Raw genomic sequence first — 20,025 nt, forward strand, 5'->3', positions numbered from 1 at the left:
AAAGGATGCGAAGGAGCGTGTCAAAGCGGCTCGCAAAATCAACAGAGCGCACAAGGCCTCAGAGGCATCCAGTGAGGAAAAAGAGTCCAAGGACATGGAATTTGCTGGAAATGCAAGTGCTCTTAATACCGATGTTCCCTCTTCCATTTCACCCCAAACTAATGACGATTGGATTGCAGACACAGGTGTGACTTCTCATATGACGCCCCATTGCAATTGGGTTAGAAATTACACCCCCCTTCGCATTCCAATCCGATTAGCAGATGAACGAGTTATTTATTCTGCAGAGGTGGGCATTGTGTTCTTTGAACCAGTTGTAAATAGAATAAAGTCAAGAGGCGTCGAGTTAACTAGAGTTTTACATGTACCAGATCTCTGAAACAATCTACTGTCTGTTCTATACCTCACAAAGCACAAAGGCTTCAAAATCACCATTGATGCTAATCTGATGGAGTTTCATCGCAAAGGAGCTTGTCTCTTCTCTGCAGATGTTAGTACATCAAACTGCGCTTTATTGAACGGTTATACAGTTCCTATTTCGGAGTCTGCCTTTATTTCCTCCAATTCCACTCTACCCCTTAATATCAGTCTCTGGCATCGTCGCTTTGCTCATCATAGCTACACTGACATCCAGAAGATGATTAGAGAGGGTATGGTCACTGGACTCAAGCTGAATTCACAGCAACAGCCTGACCCCATTTGTGAACCTTGCCTTGCAGGCAAGATGCATTCCAACCCATTTCCTTCTTCACCAAGCATGTCAGATGTTCCGCTTGCGCTTATCTTCTCAGTTCTGAAAGGTCCTATCTCGCCCCCTACTCCTGAAGGCTATTGCTACTGGATAACCTTTATTGATGACCATACAAAGAGTAGAGCTGCTGTACTTCTTAAGCGCAAAGCAATGCATTCAGTGCGTTTCAAACGTACAAAGCATGGGCTGAGAACAAATTAGGCTTTAAAATCAAAGCACTGCAGGATGACAAAGCTGGTGAATACATGTCAAATGCTTTCATCAAATTCACTGACCAGTGTGGCATTGAGCATCGTGATACAACACGAAATCGCCCACAACAGAACGGAGTTGCAGAGCGTGCAAATCGCACCATGGCAGAATATGTTACTTCCATGCTCAATAAGGCTTGTGTTCCACCTTCGTTTTGGGGTTGCTGTGTTGCAGCATACATGCATGTATGGAATCGTGTTCCTACAGCTCCTCTACTGGACCAGACTCCGTATGAAAGCTGGAACAAGCGCAAACCTGATGTTAGTCATTTGAGGGTTTGGGGTTGCCTTGCATATGTTTATGTTCAGGGAGATAAGCGCAAATCGTTGCAGCCTCATATGGAGAAGTGTATCTTTGTTGGGTATCCTACTGGGTACAAGGGCTGGGAGTTTTACAACCCAGTCACCAAAAGGTTCATTATCTCTGAGAGAGCTGATTTCGACGAAAGGTGCTTCCCTGGGGTGTCCACTGGCCCTATGCCAAAGTTTGACCTTCTTCCCACTTTTTCTGCAAGTGCACCACCTCCCAATTCAGGGGGGGACTCTAATGGCTTCAAGTTTGATGATGATGAGGATGACTCTACTCCAAGTCCTGTCATTGAGCCAGAAGTGCCTATTGCGCCTCCTGAACAGCCAGCTGAACCGCCACAGCCTGAGGCCGTTCCTGCACCTCCTCCTAAGCCTGCACGCCGCCAGCGTGCTCCAGTTGATCCTGCAACGTTGAGATGCACTACTCGCGTTCCTAAGCAGCCTGGTGAATGGTGGAAGGTCTCACATGATCCTGAACCACCTGAAGCCAATGATCCTGGATTTGAAGAGGTGGAGTTTGCTGGGCTTGTTTCAAGCGCAGATCCGCGCACATTCAAACAGGCAATGAAAGCGCCTGATGCACACATGTGGGAAGAGGCTGCTAACACAGAATTCAATCTGTTGCAGCACAATCAAACTTGGGAGCGAGTTGAGCTCCCTCCGGGTCAAAAGGCAATTGGCTGTGGTTGGGTCTTTAAAATCAAGCGAAATGCAGATAGCAGTATAGAGCGCTACAAGGCTCGTATTGTTGCCAAGGGCTACAGTCAGCGCCCTGGCATTGATTACCATGAGGTCTTTGCTCCTACTTTCCGCCCTGCTACTTTCCGCTTGATTGTGGCTCTGGCCGCTATTGGAGACTTGAAGTTGCGCTCTGTTGATATTACAGCTGCTTTCACTAAAGGTGACCTAGACGAAGAGATTTACATGTTACAACCTGAAGGATTTCACCAAGGTGGTCCTAACATGGTTTTGAAGCTCAAAAAGTTGCTCTATGGTCTTAAGCAGTCTGCACGTCAATGGAACCTCAAGTTGCATGAGGCATTGTCAGATATGGGGTTCAAGCGTATAGAATCAGATCGCTCTGTCTACATCTATTCAGATGGAGATGTGAAGATTATTGTTCCCATTTACATTGATGACATTACCTTTGCCTCCAAATTGGACGCTGCCATAGATAGAGCTGTTAAGCAGCTAGCTGCGTATTTTGAACTCCGTGATTTGGGTCCTACACAGTATTTACTTGGTGTTGCCATTGAGCGAGATATGGCTGCTAAAACCATTTCCTTGCATCAGCGTCAGTATATCCTTGATATGCTTGATACATATGACATGACTGATTCTAATCCGGTCAAAACACCTATGTCTGTGGGCACTGTTCTGTCCAAGGCAGACAAACCTCAGAATGGAGATGAGGTGGAATTTATGCGAAATGTTCCCTACCTCAATGCAGTTGGCTCCTTGCAGTATCTAGCCACCATGACCCGTCCTGACATTGCTTTTACTGTGTCCTATCTGGCACGCTTCAACTCCAATCCTGGGCCTAAGCATTGGGCTGCGGTTAAACATTTATTCCGCTACCTCAGAGGCACTCTGGATTACAAGTTGACTTATTCTGGCGCTGTGGGCCATGATAACTTTGTCACCTACACTGATGCTGCACATGGTGATTGTGTAGATACTGGACGCTCTACAAGTGGTTATTTGACCGTTCTAGCTGGAGGTGCTATTGGCTGGGCAAGCAAACTCCAAACTGTTGTCACTCTGTCTACTACTGAGGAAGAGTATATTGCTGCGGTGGAGGCAGCCAAGGAGATTGTGTGGATGCGCAATATCCTTGAGGAGTTTGGCTACACAGTCACTAAGCCTTCTGTGCTGCATATGGACAACCAGTCATCTATCAGTGTTTCCAAGAATCCAGAGCACCATGGACGGATGAAGCACCTTGATTTGCGCTATTATTGGCTTAGGGATGCTGTTGGTGTTGGAAAGATTTCTCCTTCTTATATTCCTACTAATCAGCAAGCTGCTGATATTCTTACCAAACCCCTCTCACCTCCTAAAGTAGACTTTTGTAGAGATAAAATGGGTCTCAAACTTTAATCTTTCTTTCTCTGTTTTGCTTTATTTTTCTTTGTTCTGGAGACTTGTCAGAACAGGGGGGAGTGTTAAAACTGCTCTCTATGTCTCCCTCACTTTGCTATCTTATCAGATTAGATTACTTTCTTCTTATCTTCATTTGCTCTCCAGACCATTCTAGACACATGATATTTATCAGTCCATAGACTGGTCTGGACCGGACCAGAGTAGACCTAGGTAGACCAGAGTACTTGAGTCTACACAGTATATAGTCACTCTAGTTTACATCCTGAAGTCCCCAGTTACTCACTTTGGACTTCAGGTTAGTTTGTTAGCACTTTGCTCAATTCACCCAGTTACTCACTTCGGACTTCAGATGCTTTGTGCTCGCTTATCCCTGCGCCCTATGTTCTATAACTAGGTCGCCGAGTAGCTCACACTGCCCCAAGCTTGCCTGCTTCAACAATTCTATACATGCATATTTGCTGCAACACAGCAATCCCAAAACAAAGCTGGTACACAAGCCTTATTGAGCATGGAAGTAACATGTTCTTCTATGGTGCAATTTGCATGCTCTGCAACTCCATTCTATTGTGTCCAGGACAATTTGTCATAGTATAACAAGCTACACTGGTCTGTCAATTTGATGTTAAAACTGCTTTCTGTGTTTCCCTTACTTTGCTATTTTATCAGATTAGATTACTTTTTTCTTATCTTTATTTGCTCTCTAGAATCAATTAATCAAATTAACACCTTCAAAGGAGCACAACATAATTAGTCTTATGTTTTATAGGTTTTAAGGAAGAGACTCCTTCAGCTTTTTAAGAAGCTTGGTAAGATTGTTGAGACTAGTGTAATTAATGAGTGAATCTGTGCTAGTAGTAGGGATAAAGTTGTAGGAAGAGAACATACAGGCTTTAAAAGTGCAATTTTCTAGACTTGTTTATATATCTCATGGAATACAATGCTACCCAAGGATTCTCCATTACACCAATATAGATTAACCTATTAAAACTGCTCTCTATATCTCCTTCACTTTGCTATCTTATCAGATTAGATTATTTTCTTTTTTATCTTCATTTGCTCTCCAGACCATTTTAGATACATAATATTTATCAGTCCATAGACTGGTCTGGACTGGACCAGAGTAGACCTAGGTAGACCAGAGTACTTGAGTCTACACAGTATATAGTCACTCTAATTTACATCCTGAAGTCTCCAGTTACTCACTTTGGACTTCAGATTAGTTTGTTAGCACTTTGCTCAATTCACCTAGTTACTCCCTTTGGACTTCAGACGCTTCATGCTTGCTTATCCCCGCGCCCTATATTTTATAACTAGGTTGCCAAGTAGTTCACACTGCCCTGAGTTTGCCTGCTTCAACATTTTTGTTCTTAAAAAGCACAGCAGCTCTACTCTTTGTATGATCATTAATAAAGGTTATCCAGTAGCAATAGCCTTGAGGAGTAGAAGGCAAAATAGGACCTTTCAGATCTAATAAAATAAGTGCAAGCAGAACATCTGACACATTGGGTAAAGAAGGAAATGAGTTGGAATGAATTTTTTCTTCAAGGCAAGGTTCATAAATGGGGCCAGACTGTTGCTATAAATTCAGCTTGAGTCTAGTAACCATATCCTCTCTAATCATCTTTTGGATGATAGTGTAGCTATACTGAGCAAAATAAAAATGCCAATGACTGCTATCAAGGGGTAGAGTAGAATTAGAGGAAATAAAAGCAGACTCCAAAATAAGAACTGTATTACTATTTAACATGTCTTGATATATTTAAAAAATATACATATATTAATCAATATTAAAACTTCTATACTCAAATTATATATAAGTCTAATTGTTTAATGCATTTAATGTTTAGGTGAAATATTATTTCTAAAGCTATAAAAATAGCATTAAGTAGCAGCAAATCTATTAATCCAAACCTTCAAACCAAGCCTAAACACCGCAAAAGTAATAAATATAGCAAGAAATTTGCTGAACATTATTTATTACATGATGGGCTATCCAAATCATTCTTTTTCAAACAGCTAAATTTTATTGAGAATGATCTTAAAACACTGAGTGATTTGGAGCCTTCTATAATTCTTATTGTCCCAGATAAGGATTCTGCAAGTAACCTGGAGTCTTTTTTAATTCTAATTATTTAGGATAATGATTTTGCAAGCAACCTGAAACCTCTTCCAATGCCAATCATTCCAAATAATGATTCTGCAAGTAACCTAGAATCTTTTCCAATATTAAACCTCTATCAATACTAGTTGTCTTGGAAGAGAATTCTAATCCTACCAAATAATATTGAGCCCTCTCCATTGGTATGCTAATTCAATTTGTATATTATGGAATTTAATATTAAATAAAGTATACTGTATTTAAATTATTCTATATGCTCCGGAACTGCTCTAGTCAAACATATTGATATAAGAAAATATTATGTGTGGTAGAAAGTTGCTGACAAAAATGTCTGCATTGAGTATATGCCTAGCTCTGTATCTTTTTACTCTAGGGTCTTGATTTTCTACAAAGCTTTCCAGAATTTGGACATAAAAACTTTATCTTTGTCACAAGTGATAATTAGTGGCAGACTATTTTTGCAATACCAATGTGCAAATAAGTCAGCAGCAACTTGTTCTGCACTTGCATTGGAGCACCCTGCAATAATGCAAATGTCGGACCCTAGTCAATTCATTATTGTCAAGATCTGATCAAACCTATCATTTTTGGGCAGAAGACCAATAAAATTCATTGCAATATTGTTGCCTCAACCATCTGGGATAGGCAATGGGTGCAGGGGTCCAACCAGTTTTGTTGTAAATGATTTATTGCATTGACAATCCACGCATCCTGGAATATAACTTTTTTCAAGGTCAATACACATTTTTGGCCAATAAAAAGAGCTTTTGAGTACTGCATAAGTTTTATCAAAGCCAAAGTGCCCCATAGAATTATGGGCAATGCAAAAAATTGATTCTTTCATCAAGCCTGTCTTTGGTACAACCAACCGATCACCAACATATCACAACCCATTATTATTGCAAATTCCTAGCATTCTTAGTGCTGCCTTTGAGAGCGTCTTCTAAACCCACAAGTCATTTTTGTAGCCATCCTTAATTTTTTGCAACAATTCATTTGTGGCTGCCAATAGCAAAGTTGCACAGATAGTGTCCTTGGCCTCAGTGATTTCTAATCATTCCGCAAATTTGGCATTCTTGGCAAGTACTTTAGTTGCTATTCATGAAGGAGGACCTATCAGACATATATCAGACATGTCCCATCACATGCCTTTAGATACATTAAATATGCCCGCCTGTCATCTGTTCTTCAGTCTCTACCTGGTTATCCACTCATTGTTGTTGCTTCCCGTCATTTCTTTTGTCATTTCCATCATCTCTGAGTCATCTCCTAACATTAGATAGAGACTTAAAACAACCATACCTCAACCTTTTACAACCCGCCTTTATACCTAACAAGAATATCTCGATTTCTTAAAACATGTTATTCAATTTCTTCAAACTGTCTAATACTCCCCTCCACCCAAACCCTTCTGTGATACCAATTCAATGTAATATTTCCTTTAACAAAGAAGCCAACCAAATTTTTTGTCTAGTTGAAGAAGCCACTGTTTCTTTTGGCTTGATTCACAAAAGACTTTGTAAAGTTCTCTCCATTGCTAATCACCCCCTGCGTTTTACTGTTACTATTGAATATTTTCAAGTGCACTCTTGTCTTGATAGACTTGCGTCCCAACTAGCTTCCGTTTAATTGCATACCTCTGACTATACTTTTTTTGATTCCTTGCCTCACTCTTCAACTCCCAACAGTTTACTTGACTTATGTCCTGCAACTCCTGATAGCCCGCTGGCGCTTGTCAACTTTGTCCCTGATAATTATCCATCAATCAACCCCAGGTTTTTTATATGTTGTCTTAATGCCAACGGTGATTATTCTCCACCTTCTTCCCCACCTTGTTCTATTACATATTTACCTTTCTTTAACCAATAATTGCATTTCTTTTTTCTTAGCATAAATTCGCTTATTTCTGTTTCTTTTCACTTTTTCTTTCTCTTTGTGCATATATTCCCCCTAAGCCCACATACATTCGCTTGAACTGCAAATTTTAATTATTGTCTTTTCTAATTTGCACATACATTCCGTTTTTTTAATTATTCTTACTGTTTTGATTGCATACATTCTGTGTTTTTCTTTTTCAATTTGCGTATACATTCCCTTTTAATTACTCTCGCTGTTTTAATTGTCTGTTATTTCTTACTCTTGCTACTTTTAATTATTTTTGCTTGTTATTACCTTTAACTACTTTTTTTTCTTTCTTCTTTTACCTTTATTTTTTTGATGGATTCTCATGGAAAGGGCCGCGCAGCAGATAATAACACTGCTAACACTGCCGCATCTGGCGCTAACACTGCCAATGCTGGTTTGTCCAATGTCCCTAATGCTACTTTGGTTCTATCTGTACCTCCTATTCTACCCGTATTTCCGGTTTCCATGCCTATCAATCTCAATACCCAACCTTTCTTCAATTTTTGCTACGCCTCCGGCCCCAACGTTTTCTCTAGCCAGGATTTTTGGCGTCAAAGGAATCCTTATCAACCTAATTTTGCACTATAGTACTACCACTACCACCCTCTGTCAATCCCAATATTCTTGCCATGCTTCACTAGTACCTACCACTTTTTATAATAAAATATAAGTAGATGCTAGCAGCCTTATATCTTTCTAGCCAAGGGATAATTAATATGAAATCCTAATGACAAGTTATGATATGAATTAAATTTTTTTTTTTCATTCTTGTCAGACAGATTTATTATATTTTGCCATAAATTTATCATATGTAGATAGATATTAGATATAGAAATTAATGATATATATTATTAAATATATGGCAACATTATGATATAGAATGATATGAAAATTATGATATAGGATCTATTAGACAGATTTATCATTATTTTCCATAGATCTATCATTTTTTGCCATAAAATATATCATTAGCAAATGATATATTCAAGAACTCATCAAAGACCCAGATGGATATTGGCTTTTATTTATGCATTGTTTATAGTCACCTCTTTGGCCTTTCTCCAAGATATATTTTGACATATCTCAGCTCATACTCATTAGATTTCCATGAGTCTATATACTACAAATAGATGTCATTTGAGGCTACATAGCTGTATTATATTTGTATTTTTTGAATGTTGTCTTGCCCATCATATCTCACTTTTTTGTTATTTTTAGACAATATTGCATATTCTTCTTGTACCATCTTGTGAAGCATTTTGGCTGTTTAGCACTCTGAATATAATATGTAGAGGATGTTAATGGCTATCCGTAGATATATAATATGTGCATTTTGGTGAAGAATAAGCAGTGATATACTAATATTTTAATGGAAACCCAACCTCTTCTTTCTATCCCATAATAAAATATACAAATTCTGGAGAGGATGGGGGGTGGTATCCTTAAAATTTAGAGTTGCATCAAGATTATAGGCTCTAAGAATTGGTATAATAGGTGCCTACTCAGCCCCAGTTAGGCCTAAATGTCTCAGATCAGAAAGGCATTTATACAAGGAATAGGGGTGGGAATTGGGTGCATATCCTAATTCAATAGGTTCTGCTGCTCCAATTAAGCTGAAACTTGGCATGTATTCTGTCTAACATAAATAGAAAATAATGGCATAGTCAAAAGGGTGCATACCAACCCCTGGAGGATGCTATTCAAGGTGCGCTTTTTGGCCAAAACATTGTACACTTAATTGCACAATAATGAGTAAAGATATTGCAATTCTAATTTCAGATTCGGATTGGGACACTTTAAATGTATAGGTCTACTAAAAGAGATTAAGGGAAACGGTCCAGAAATGCTCCCAAAAGTGCCCAATCCATTGCTAGCAATGCCCAAAAATAGCATAGAATGAGCATTATTTATAGACCCAAGGGCTGAGATCAGAATGTCTATTTAATAATAGTTTTGATAAAGCTGATGGCAGGATCCAGAATTAGCCAGGGTTCCTGAATTGATGGCATCATATCACAAATAACCAAGCACAGATAAGATACATGCTTATATCTAATCAAACAGGAATGAATGATCTCATTCCATCATGTGGTAACCTACAAGGAATGATATGATCTAGCATTTATTGCATTTCTATAGACTACAGTGACCCTAATGATTTCGCTTCAGAGTATGGTAGCTTACAAGCAATGATATCATATAATATTTACTACTCTTCTGTGATTTACAATGATCTTAATGATCTGATTCTAGAATGTGGTAGCTTACAAGCAACTTTATGATATCTTATTGACAAATTACTATAGATTACAAGCCTTTTAATGATTTGGAATTACTTAGCTGTGTTACAGTATTGAAAGATATATCATTTAGCTATAACTTACAGCAATAATCCATGATTTCATATTATTAAAACGTGGTGAAAATGCACATTGCCATATAGGCATTCAGCACGTTATGATTGATTTAAGTGGCAGCTACTAGTGCATGCCGTGCGATATGTTAGTGTTGACAGTAGATATTTGGGAAACACTTCCAGAGTTTGCTAATGTTGCACAAATGTATGAGAACTTCAAGGCTGCGATTTTGATATTATACCCTGCAGCAGATGATCAGTACAGGTATTTGTTGGATAACATGGACCTACTCATTGGCACTCGCCAACGTTTGGGTATTCAGTTGCTTGCAGATCTTGCTCAATATCACTCGCAGTTTATCATGATTACAACCTTCCTCAAAGCAAAAGGTTTGCTCTCAGACCTTGAGCAGAAGTGTGCTTATGTTTGTGGCTTCCCACCCATGCTTTGGACACAAGTCTCGCAACATCTCCAACTCAAATACCTAGACCACCTACCAGATAGACCCTACGAGATTGTTAACATCCAAGTGGCCGCACATTTATTCTTCATGGCACCCACACTACGCTAGTCAATGCAGTCAACCCCTCTCCACCTCCAGTCGTCGCCAAGGCATCCATCAAGACAGAGCAACTCAGTGACATTCTTAACAAGTTCAAAAAGTCTATTGTGGATGCGCTAGCCGCTTCTGCAACTTGTCCTCGCTATGGAGCATCGTCCGACGCTAGACCATGTGATTTGAAGTGTAACTTCTGTGGAAAGGATCATTTCATTTGCAATTGCAAACTGGTGAATGACTACAAACCCGCTGGCAAGGTAAAGCGCAATGCGGACAACAAGGTCATCCTCCCTAGCAGAGCCTTTGTTCCAAGCAGTATCCCAGGTAATTTGCTAAAAGATAGCATGGACAAGTGGCACCGTCGCAATCCAGGACAGCTGGGAGTTGCTACACTGTCTAATACAATGTTGGATACTGTTAGTATGCTTCTTGTTGTTTCTCAGACGCCTGCATTAAGGAACACCATTCAGCAGTTCACTCTGTCAGACAGGATTGCTCTTGTGGAAGCAGAGCTGTTTGCATTGCGTGCACGTTAAGCTGGCAGTCAATCACACATCTGCACCCATGCTCAGAAGGCTCATGAGGCAGAGAACCCAAATATCTTGCCAGAAAACGCTCCAATCGCCCCCGTACCATCATCTCAGTCATCCCCCATGCCTCAGCCATTGCATCACATCAAGCCAACTGGAAACGCTGCCAGCAATGTGTCCACCACAGCCCCGGTCAACATCGGGCCTGAGCACCCTTTCTGCAATGTTAAAGACGCTTCCTACCTGCCCCCACAGCAGAGAAACATTGCTGCATTGCCCAAGCCTGCTCCCAAGAAGCCTGAGTCTGCATATTGCACTTCTGTGCCAATCCAAGACACTACCGTCACTTCCACAATTTACAATCATTTGCTTGAAGCACCCATTACCTTGACACAAAGAGAGCTGCTCAGCATTGCTCCCGATGTGGGTGTGCAGTATTGTGAAGTAACGACAGCTAAACACAGTGCAAACACGGATGTGACGCAAGGTATTGCGTATCTTGAGGAGGACAGGAAGCACAAGCAAATGTACAACCTCACGCACTTGTTGCCAGAGTCGGTTCCCATTGTACCAAGTCAGCATTGCTCTCCTCCAGCTGGTGCACTTATTATTTCAAATCCAATCAAACAGTACTATCGCTCGTTGCGTCTTGGCGAGGAGCCTGATTCTAATTGCATTCTTGTGGCCAAGGACTCAGCTGCGCAGCGTGCCATTCATCCCATTATTGATAACTGCCTCAAGGTCAAGTGTATCCTCAATCCTGGGTGTCAGGTAATTGCAATGTCAGAAAAAGTGTGCCATGCACTTTTGCTTGTATATGGTCCCTTGATCACCTCAAATTTCCAGTCAGCAAATGCCACTTTTAATCGCTCATTAGGCTTGGGATGTAACGTTCCATTTTGCATTAGTGATCTTACCATTTATATGCAATGCCATATTCTTTGTAACGTTGCATCCTTTTGACATACTGACGGAAAGCATTGTGCAGAACTTCAGCAATGAAAACCAGACTATCACCATTCGCGACCCAAATACAGGTCAAGTTGCCACAGTTCCCACAGTACCGCGAGGTGTGTTGCCTTGTATACATGCACACAGGCATAAACACGAGGATTTTTACGTATTGAGGGGTTAAGCGCCGACGTCCTAGGCCTTATGATCAAGTGTTTAGCAAAAAAACTGTTCGAATGACTTAGCAAACTGTATATGCTCCTGTTTGGTCAATTCTTGGAAAAATCACATGATCAGTGTGCCATCCTTTAGCTAATACCCTCTAGTATACCTGTGAATAATCTCATATTTTTAACATTTTTAATTTCAAAATTATAAATTAATCTTTTTATATGTGACCAACACTCGAACGGTTTTTTTGCCCACTGTAGCTATTATATACCTATTCAACATGTAGTCACATGATTTTATTGATAGTTGTTTGGTATATCAACAAAGTCATGTGATAATACATAGTTTATAGCATTTAAATTACTAGCAAAAAAACTGTTCGAATGACTTAGCAAATTGTGTATGCTGCTGTTTGGTCAATTCTTGGACAAATCACATGATCAGTGTGTCATTCTTTAGCTAACACCATATAGTATATCTATGAATAATTTCATATTTTTAACATTTTTAATTTCAAAGTTATAAATTAATCTTTTCATACGTGACCAACACTCAAACGGTTTTTTTGCCCACTGTATCTGGGGGCAAGGTACGTGTATTCATTGTGATGTTTCCTTCTCAAACTAACATTATATAGACCTTCTTTTAACCAAAACAAGGTAGTAGATTATACTTTTTCAGTAAGTAATAGATGATTCTCATTTGGTGCTCATTAGTACTCACCATACACTAGGACCAACTATTTTGAACACTTGGATGAAGGGTCAGTAATTTAGTCTCTATTTAGTGTGCTTTACACTGCTAACATTACTTGTGAAAGGTTACGGACACCCAAACACTTGGATACAGACTTGAAAGTACGTACATGTAAGTATATGCGCTTTTTATTGATTTTTGATTCATCTTTTAATGCATATATCTTGGTCCTCCATTGCCCGTACTACTTCAGCTGTTCTGAATGCTTGAAGCTGCCTTTTCCCATGCGTCTTCACCATTCACATCTTCTTTGTATCATTGAGTGTAGGAATTGTCAGCTTCAGGTTCTGTTTTGGTGTTGAGGGTCCGGAGCCGTGCACGCTAGCATGTGGGTTCAATGTGTCTTATATAGTTGTACTATTTTTATGAATAAATAATCTATTTTTCATTATGATTTTTATGTGCTCCAAAAGGCATTACAATTGCAATACCCAGAAATATTGTAAACCTCAAATTAATTTATTTACACTGCAATATTTCCGGTTTCTTACAATATTTCAAGAGTATTGTAATGCAGTGCAAGAATTTCAAAGAAAAAAATATTTTATTGGGTTTGTAATGGTTTGTAATCTACCCACACTTTTTATGATGTAGAATATAGACACTTAGATACAATGGACTCTGATTTCAACATTCATTTACTCTCAAATTTTGATCCATATTCTTTTAAATCTTACTCTAGCATACATTCCTTTGCAACGGACACTGTAGACACACCTTACACTTCTTTGAACACTTCATTTTATGCACTCTTGGATTCTGTTTTGGACTTTAATTATTCCTATGATTCTTCTTTGTCTGAACATTCCCTTTCTATTCTTGCTGCCACCAAGAAGAAGTACAAACCGGTTGCTTGTAGGACTCGTCCTGTGTATGGAGAGCTGCCTGAGAAATACCGCATTGTGTGGGACATCAAAGGCGATCCTCTTGCAACACTTCCATTGCTATCCCCACACCCACCTCCTTTCACTCCAACGAGTCACTACACAGAGGACCAAATGAAGCTTTTTGATGCCGCACACCATCCTGGGTTTTTGTGGCCAGCTGAGCGTAATCTAATGCACCATTTTATGATGCTGCACCAGGATACCTTTGCCTGGAATGACACAGAGCGTGGACACTTTAGGGAAGATTTCTTTCCTTCAGTGGAGATGCCCATCGTACCGCATAAGCCATGGATTGTCTGTAATTGCCCCATTCCGCCAGAAATCTATGACAAGCTTTGCAAGCTGCTCCAAAAGAAGCTTGATGCTGGAGTACTCGAAAAATTGTGCGCTTCTTACCGCGGCGGTTGGTTTGCAGTCATCAAGAAGGATGGCCATTCATTGCGTATTGTACAGTCATTAGAGCCGTTAAATGCAGTGACTATTGCACACTCAGGTGTGCCTCTGTTTACTGAGCAAGTTGCAGAGCAGTTTGAGGCTCTAGCTTGTGTCGGACTCCTTAATTTATTTGTTGGATATGACAAACGTGCGCTGGCTGAATCCAGACCCCTTTTGGTACTCTCCGTTTGACTATCCTGCCAATGGGTTGGACAAACTCTGTCCCTATCTTTCACAATGATGTTACCCACATTCTCCAGCTGGAAATCCCTCATCTCACTGTTCCATACATTGACAATGTACCTATTAAGGGACCTCGCTCGCATTATATTTTGCCTAGTGGTGACTTTGAGACTATACCGGATAATCCTGACATACATCGTTTCATGTGGGAGCACTTTCAGGGCTTGAATCGTATAGTGCAGCACATAAAGTACTCTGGAGGAACTTTCTCTGGCCTCAAATTGATTTTCTGCACGTCTGAAGTCACTATTTTAGGCCACAGGTATACGTATAAAGGTTGTTTACCTGACCTATTGCGTGTAGCAGCAATATCAAACTGGAGACCATGTAATGACCTCTCAGACGTGTGTAGCTTCCTTGGTACCATTGGTGTATGTTTTATTTTCATTCGCAACTTTGCTCATCATGCACATCATCTGGTCAAGCTCACACGTAAAGGATATGAATTTGAATAGGGTCAAGAACAGACTATGGCTCAAGAGAATCTCAAGATAGTGCTCCTATGCTCACCAGCACTTCGCCCAATCGATTACATGTCTGACGCACCCGTCATCGTCGCAGTGGACACATCTTACATTGCTGTTGGGTACCTCCTTGCTCAATGCAACCCAGTAAACCCTAAAGTTTGATATTTTGCACACTTCGGCTCCATCACACTGAATAAACGCAAAGCTTGTTATTCGCAACCTAAACTCGAGCTTTATGGGTTTTTTTTGACACTGCAAGCACTTAACATGTACATCATTGGCATTAGGAACCTTGTGGTTGAGGTAGATGCAAAATATATCAAGGGAATGCTTGCAAACCCTGATATTGCGCCATCTGCGAGTATCAACCATTGGATATGCGCGATTTTGATGTTCCACTTCAAACTTGTGCATGTTCTGGGTACGCACCACAATCCAGATGGGTTATCACGACGGAAACTGCAGCCAGGAGACAAACCAGAGCCAGATGACAACTTCAACGATTGGATTGATCAGGTGCATGGTTTTATGCATATAATCAACCCCATCACTCTGCACGTCTTGGTTCAACCACCTCTCATCATCTACACATTGTCCATAGAGCCTAAATCATCTAATATGGATGAGCCCCCACTACTTGAGTCCCCATCACTGGCAGTGGATGAGTCTCTTCCCTATTCCCTAATCCCTTGTTCTGACAACGCACTAAAAGCTGATAAGCATGTATTGCTAGTTTTCCAGTGGCACAGTGAGCTGAAACAACCCGATAGCATGCCAGACAGCAAGTATGCAAAGTTTTTTTGCTACTGCACCAAGTTCTTTGTTGACTCCGACAGACTTTGGCATAAGGATACTTGTGGACAGCATAGGCTAGTCATTTGGGTACCTCGTCGTATGTTCTTGCTCGCTAAAGCACATGACAAGGTGGGACATTATGGCTTTTATGTGATGCATGCACTGCTTGCTGAACACTATTGGTGGCCTGTTATGGGTTTTGACGTTGTTTGGTATATTTGTACTTGTCATTTATGCCAACTGCGACGCACACAGAATGTTTTAATTCCGCCCACTGTTGCAACACCCGCACCTTTATTTGCCAAGGTTTACCTCAACACCATGCATCTCCCACCTGCGGGCAGCTTCAAATATATCATCCAGGGTTGCTGTAGCTTAATTCATTTTGTTGAATGGACCATGCTGCGTCGCGAGACAGGCAGGACCGTTGGCGAGTGGATTTTCCACAACTTGATATGCTGATGTGGTACTTTGGTCAAGCTTATAACGGACAACGGACCCCTGATTGTGAAAGTGATTAAGTACCTTGCAAAGAAGTATCACATCGTTCATATTTGCATTTCAGAGTATAACTTGCGAGCAAATGGGATTGCAGAACATCCACATTTTGATGTGCGTCAAATAATGTTCAAGGCATGTGGAGGAGATCAGGACAAATGGCCGCGCTCTGCGCTATATACTTTCTGGGCGGATTGGGTAACTATTCGGCGTCGTATGGGATGTTCTCCATACTTTGGCTTGACTAGAACACAGCCGCTTTTCCCCCTTGACATTGCAGAAGCCAATTATCTCCTTCCACCCCCTGACAGTATTCTTTCTACCACAGATTTGATTTCCAGACGCGCTGTGGCGTTGTCTAAGCATTGTGAGGACCTTGAGAACCTGCATTCAAAGGTGTTTGAGGCTTGTGTAGCTGCGGCGGTTCGATTTGAGCACGAAAATGCCAATACCATTTGCAATTACGACTTCAAGCTAGGGGATTTGGTCCTTATACGCAACACACACATTGAGAAGTCTCTCAATCACAAGATGCGTGCGCGCTATCTGGGACCTCTCATAGTAGTGTCACGCAATTGTGGCGGTGCATACATCCTTTCTGAGCTCGATGATACCCTCCTTCATTGCCCAATAGCCACCTTTCAAGTATGTAATACCCTATTTTACTCATTAAAATCTTGATCTCCCCCCACTCAATGAATTATTCGATGTGTCCATGCGCCGACTGTGCAAGATTGAAGAATCTACTGCGCCTGACCCAGAGCTTGAGGAAGATGACCCCTTTGTGGATCCTGAGCACAATGTGGACTGATGCGAGTACGCATTTCAGCAAGGAGGAGTTATTTTTCTTCTATACTTGGACACCTTTTCTTTCATTTTCACAAACATTTTCTCTTGCTATTGTTTTCTTCGTCACTCCCTAAATCATATTTAATTTTGTACCAATGCATTTTTTAAGTTTTTCAACTCGTTTCTGCCTGATACGTTTTGCCTTCTGGTTTTACACATTCTTTAATTCTATTCACAGCTCCAAGACATTTGATACATTCCTTACATGTTCCAGTTTATTTTCAACCTTACATTTACTTTTGCGCTTCATTTATACTTCTATGATTTTCTAATTACAACGCTGACTGAGGACAGTCAGGATTTCAGCGAGGAGAAGATGATAAGCTGTGTCGCACTACGAGTGCGCGCACACAAGTGCACATTCTCATGACTGCACATTCCCACGATATGCCGCGCAGGGCATTGACCATCGACCTCAATATTCATAACATCATCCCACTGCGCCAACTAGACCATTCTCAATTTGAATTATATTACCTTTAACACCTTTAGCTTCACCTTCTATTGTGTGCAACACGCCTCCTATCAAGCCTCATGGAGTAGGCAAGACCTTCCCACATTTTGACTTGTTCCCACGCCTAGGCGTCGCAATCAACTTAGTGAAAAATACAAATTTGGGGGCTTTTTTCAGCCTTACCCTTCAAAAACAACTCCTATTCCACAGCTTCTCATGCATTCTATAGATTTCTATTTCCTCTTTCGTAATGGTAGTGTTAGAACCACTTAGCATACACATCCTAGGCAAGTAGTTTAGTTTTGGCCCCTCAGAGCATCATTCCCCACCCAAATAATAGATTTTTGCAAATTCATCATTGATTTTACTGTGTCTTCCTGTGTTGTTTCAAACTGCATTTAAGTATACATTATATTGTGTCCACCAGCATTGTTCCCAGCTGTCAAAACAGTCTACATTTTGTCCTTACCCCTATCAACAACTCCCTAGTCACCTGTGGTTAAGCAGGACTTTGTGAAGCAACCCGCACAAATCAATGCATTTTGCACGAGTGTTTGGGTGTTCTAGGCACTACTCATTTTGTATCTCGGTCTCTCCATGCCCATCACGCTCGTCAGCGTATCAGCGCCCAATTGCATTCTTGTTGAAAGACCTCAGCAACACTAAACACAATTATGAGATTCACAACCACAATCTCTCTATTATGTGTGGCCTTACCGACTGGCAACATTACCTATACAGGTGCAATACTCCTGTTGAGATCCACAGCAACTATAAGAACCTGCAGTACTTTATGACTGCGCAAAAGCTCAACCATTGTCAAGTCCAGTGGTCCTTGGAATTAGCTGAGTTCAATTTTGTCCTAATTCACAGACCTGGCTCTACAATGATCTGCGCAGATGCTCTTTTGAGGCACCCTGATCACGATAACAGATGGCACAATAATAAGAACATAATGTTGCTAAAACCCAAACACATCAGGCGCACCTCTGGCTTTGCGTTTGTCAACTCTCTATTTGTCTCCAAGATCTCATTCTATAAAGACATCCTCGACACTGCCTGGCTAAAGTACAAGAACCTACGAGGCTGGACTTACAATAATGGCATCCTCTATTGGTTTAACCATATCTTTGTACCCAATAGCAACAATCTCCGCAAGTGTATCCTGCATGTAAACCATAATTCTCCAACTACAGGCCACCCTGGCTATGCAAAGATGGTTGAGCTTGTGCAACGCAACTTTTGCTGGCCTTTTCTCTCACGGGATGCCAAGTGGTATGTTGACGGCTGCGTACACTGCCAGAAGTGTAAGCCTATTTGCCAATAACCTTACGGCCTGCTTACACCAAATGAGATCTCCACCGGTATCTGGGAAATTATTTCCGTTGATATGATTGTTGACCTGCCCATGTCATGAGGGTTTGACTTTATACTGGTTGTCGTCAATTGGTTCTCTAAAATGGTGAAATTAATGCCTTGTAAAAAGACGCTAATTGCAGATGGCCTTGCTAAGCTCTTCCGTGACAACATTTAAAGGAACTATGGATTGCCAAAGCACATAATCTCTGACAGGGGTTCTATTTTCTTGTCTAACTTTATGTGTATACTCAATTTTTTGTTAGGGATCTTTAAAAACCCTTTAACCATGTTCTACCCCCAGACCAACAGTCAGACGGAGTACATAAACCAGAAGGTTGAGCAATACCTACAAATCTTCATTAATATGAGGCAGAATAACTGGGCTAAGTAGCTGGCATATGCCAAATTTGCCCTTAACAACAAGGTCAGCAGTACAACCAGTTACTTACCGTTTTTCCTCAACTATGGCCACTACCCGGTGAGAGCAATGCAGCCCATGTGCACCCCTGACTCTTGTGTCTCCTATACCAACAAGTTTGCTGCCCAACTTGCTGACTTGCGCACTGACATGTCCGCCATCTTGACTCTTGCTGCCAAGGCCATAAAGCAAAATTACGACTGCAAGCACTTGCCTACACCCCTTTTTAATGCTGGCAACTCTGTACTCCTCAACGCCACCAATATTAAATCTGCCCGGCCCTCCAAGAGGTTTGACGCTAAACAATATGGCCCTTTCAAGGTTGTCAACTATGTTGGCCTCCAGTCATACCATTTTGCTCTGCCTAACCCTTGGTGGATTCACAACATATTCCACATCTCAAAACTCTCATCATTTGTCAACGCCGCCTTCCCTAACTAACCCAAATCTACTAGCAATGCCACACCTTTGCCTGCTCTTGCAAATCCTGCCGTTGCACAAGTGCTTGACCACCGTAAGCTCAGGAGTGGCACTCAGTACCTTATCTCCTTCAAGGGCACTCGGCCTGAAGATGCCATTTGGGTCACACAGCCAAACATTTTTGACCCCAATAAGCTCATTGATATCTACAATGCGACCAATAGACTCTGATTTGCCTAGTTTTTTTCTTTTCCTTTCATATTGCTGTAGTCATTTGTAGTATATTTTTATCATTCTACTTTGTCTGCAGCAAGCTTTTTTCCACTAGGTTTTCACACGGCTGCAAATAGATTGTATACCTAGGATATTGTAGCTATTCTTTTTTTCCCTTTTTTGCCTTTTGTTCTGTAGAGGGGAGGGTTTTTTTTGTGAGGGGGT

At 40.9% G+C, this 20,025-nt stretch overlaps 2 protein-coding genes across 2 annotated transcripts; both read left to right on the forward strand.

Moving 5' to 3' along the window:
- Positions 1-9,925: 9,925 nt before the first annotated feature.
- Positions 9,926-10,890, forward strand: JR316_0011481 (uncharacterized protein; the record flags this gene model as incomplete). The annotated part of the gene is made up of 3 exons (XM_047897136.1): positions 9,926-10,209; positions 10,326-10,770; positions 10,798-10,890. 3 exons carry the CDS (start codon positions 9,926-9,928, stop codon positions 10,888-10,890), a joined length of 822 nt encoding a protein of 273 aa, XP_047743545.1.
- An 8,427-nt stretch (positions 10,891-19,317) lies between these two features.
- Positions 19,318-19,818, forward strand: JR316_0011482 (uncharacterized protein; the record flags this gene model as incomplete). The annotated part of the gene is made up of 2 exons (XM_047897137.1): positions 19,318-19,511; positions 19,623-19,818. 2 exons carry the CDS (start codon positions 19,318-19,320, stop codon positions 19,816-19,818), a joined length of 390 nt encoding a protein of 129 aa, XP_047743546.1.
- Between the last annotated feature and the right edge of the window lie 207 nt (positions 19,819-20,025).

Source organism: Psilocybe cubensis, chromosome 11 (assembly GCF_017499595.1).
Source record: "Psilocybe cubensis strain MGC-MH-2018 chromosome 11, whole genome shotgun sequence".
Classification (NCBI taxonomy): Eukaryota; Fungi; Basidiomycota; class Agaricomycetes; order Agaricales; family Agrocybaceae; genus Psilocybe; species Psilocybe cubensis.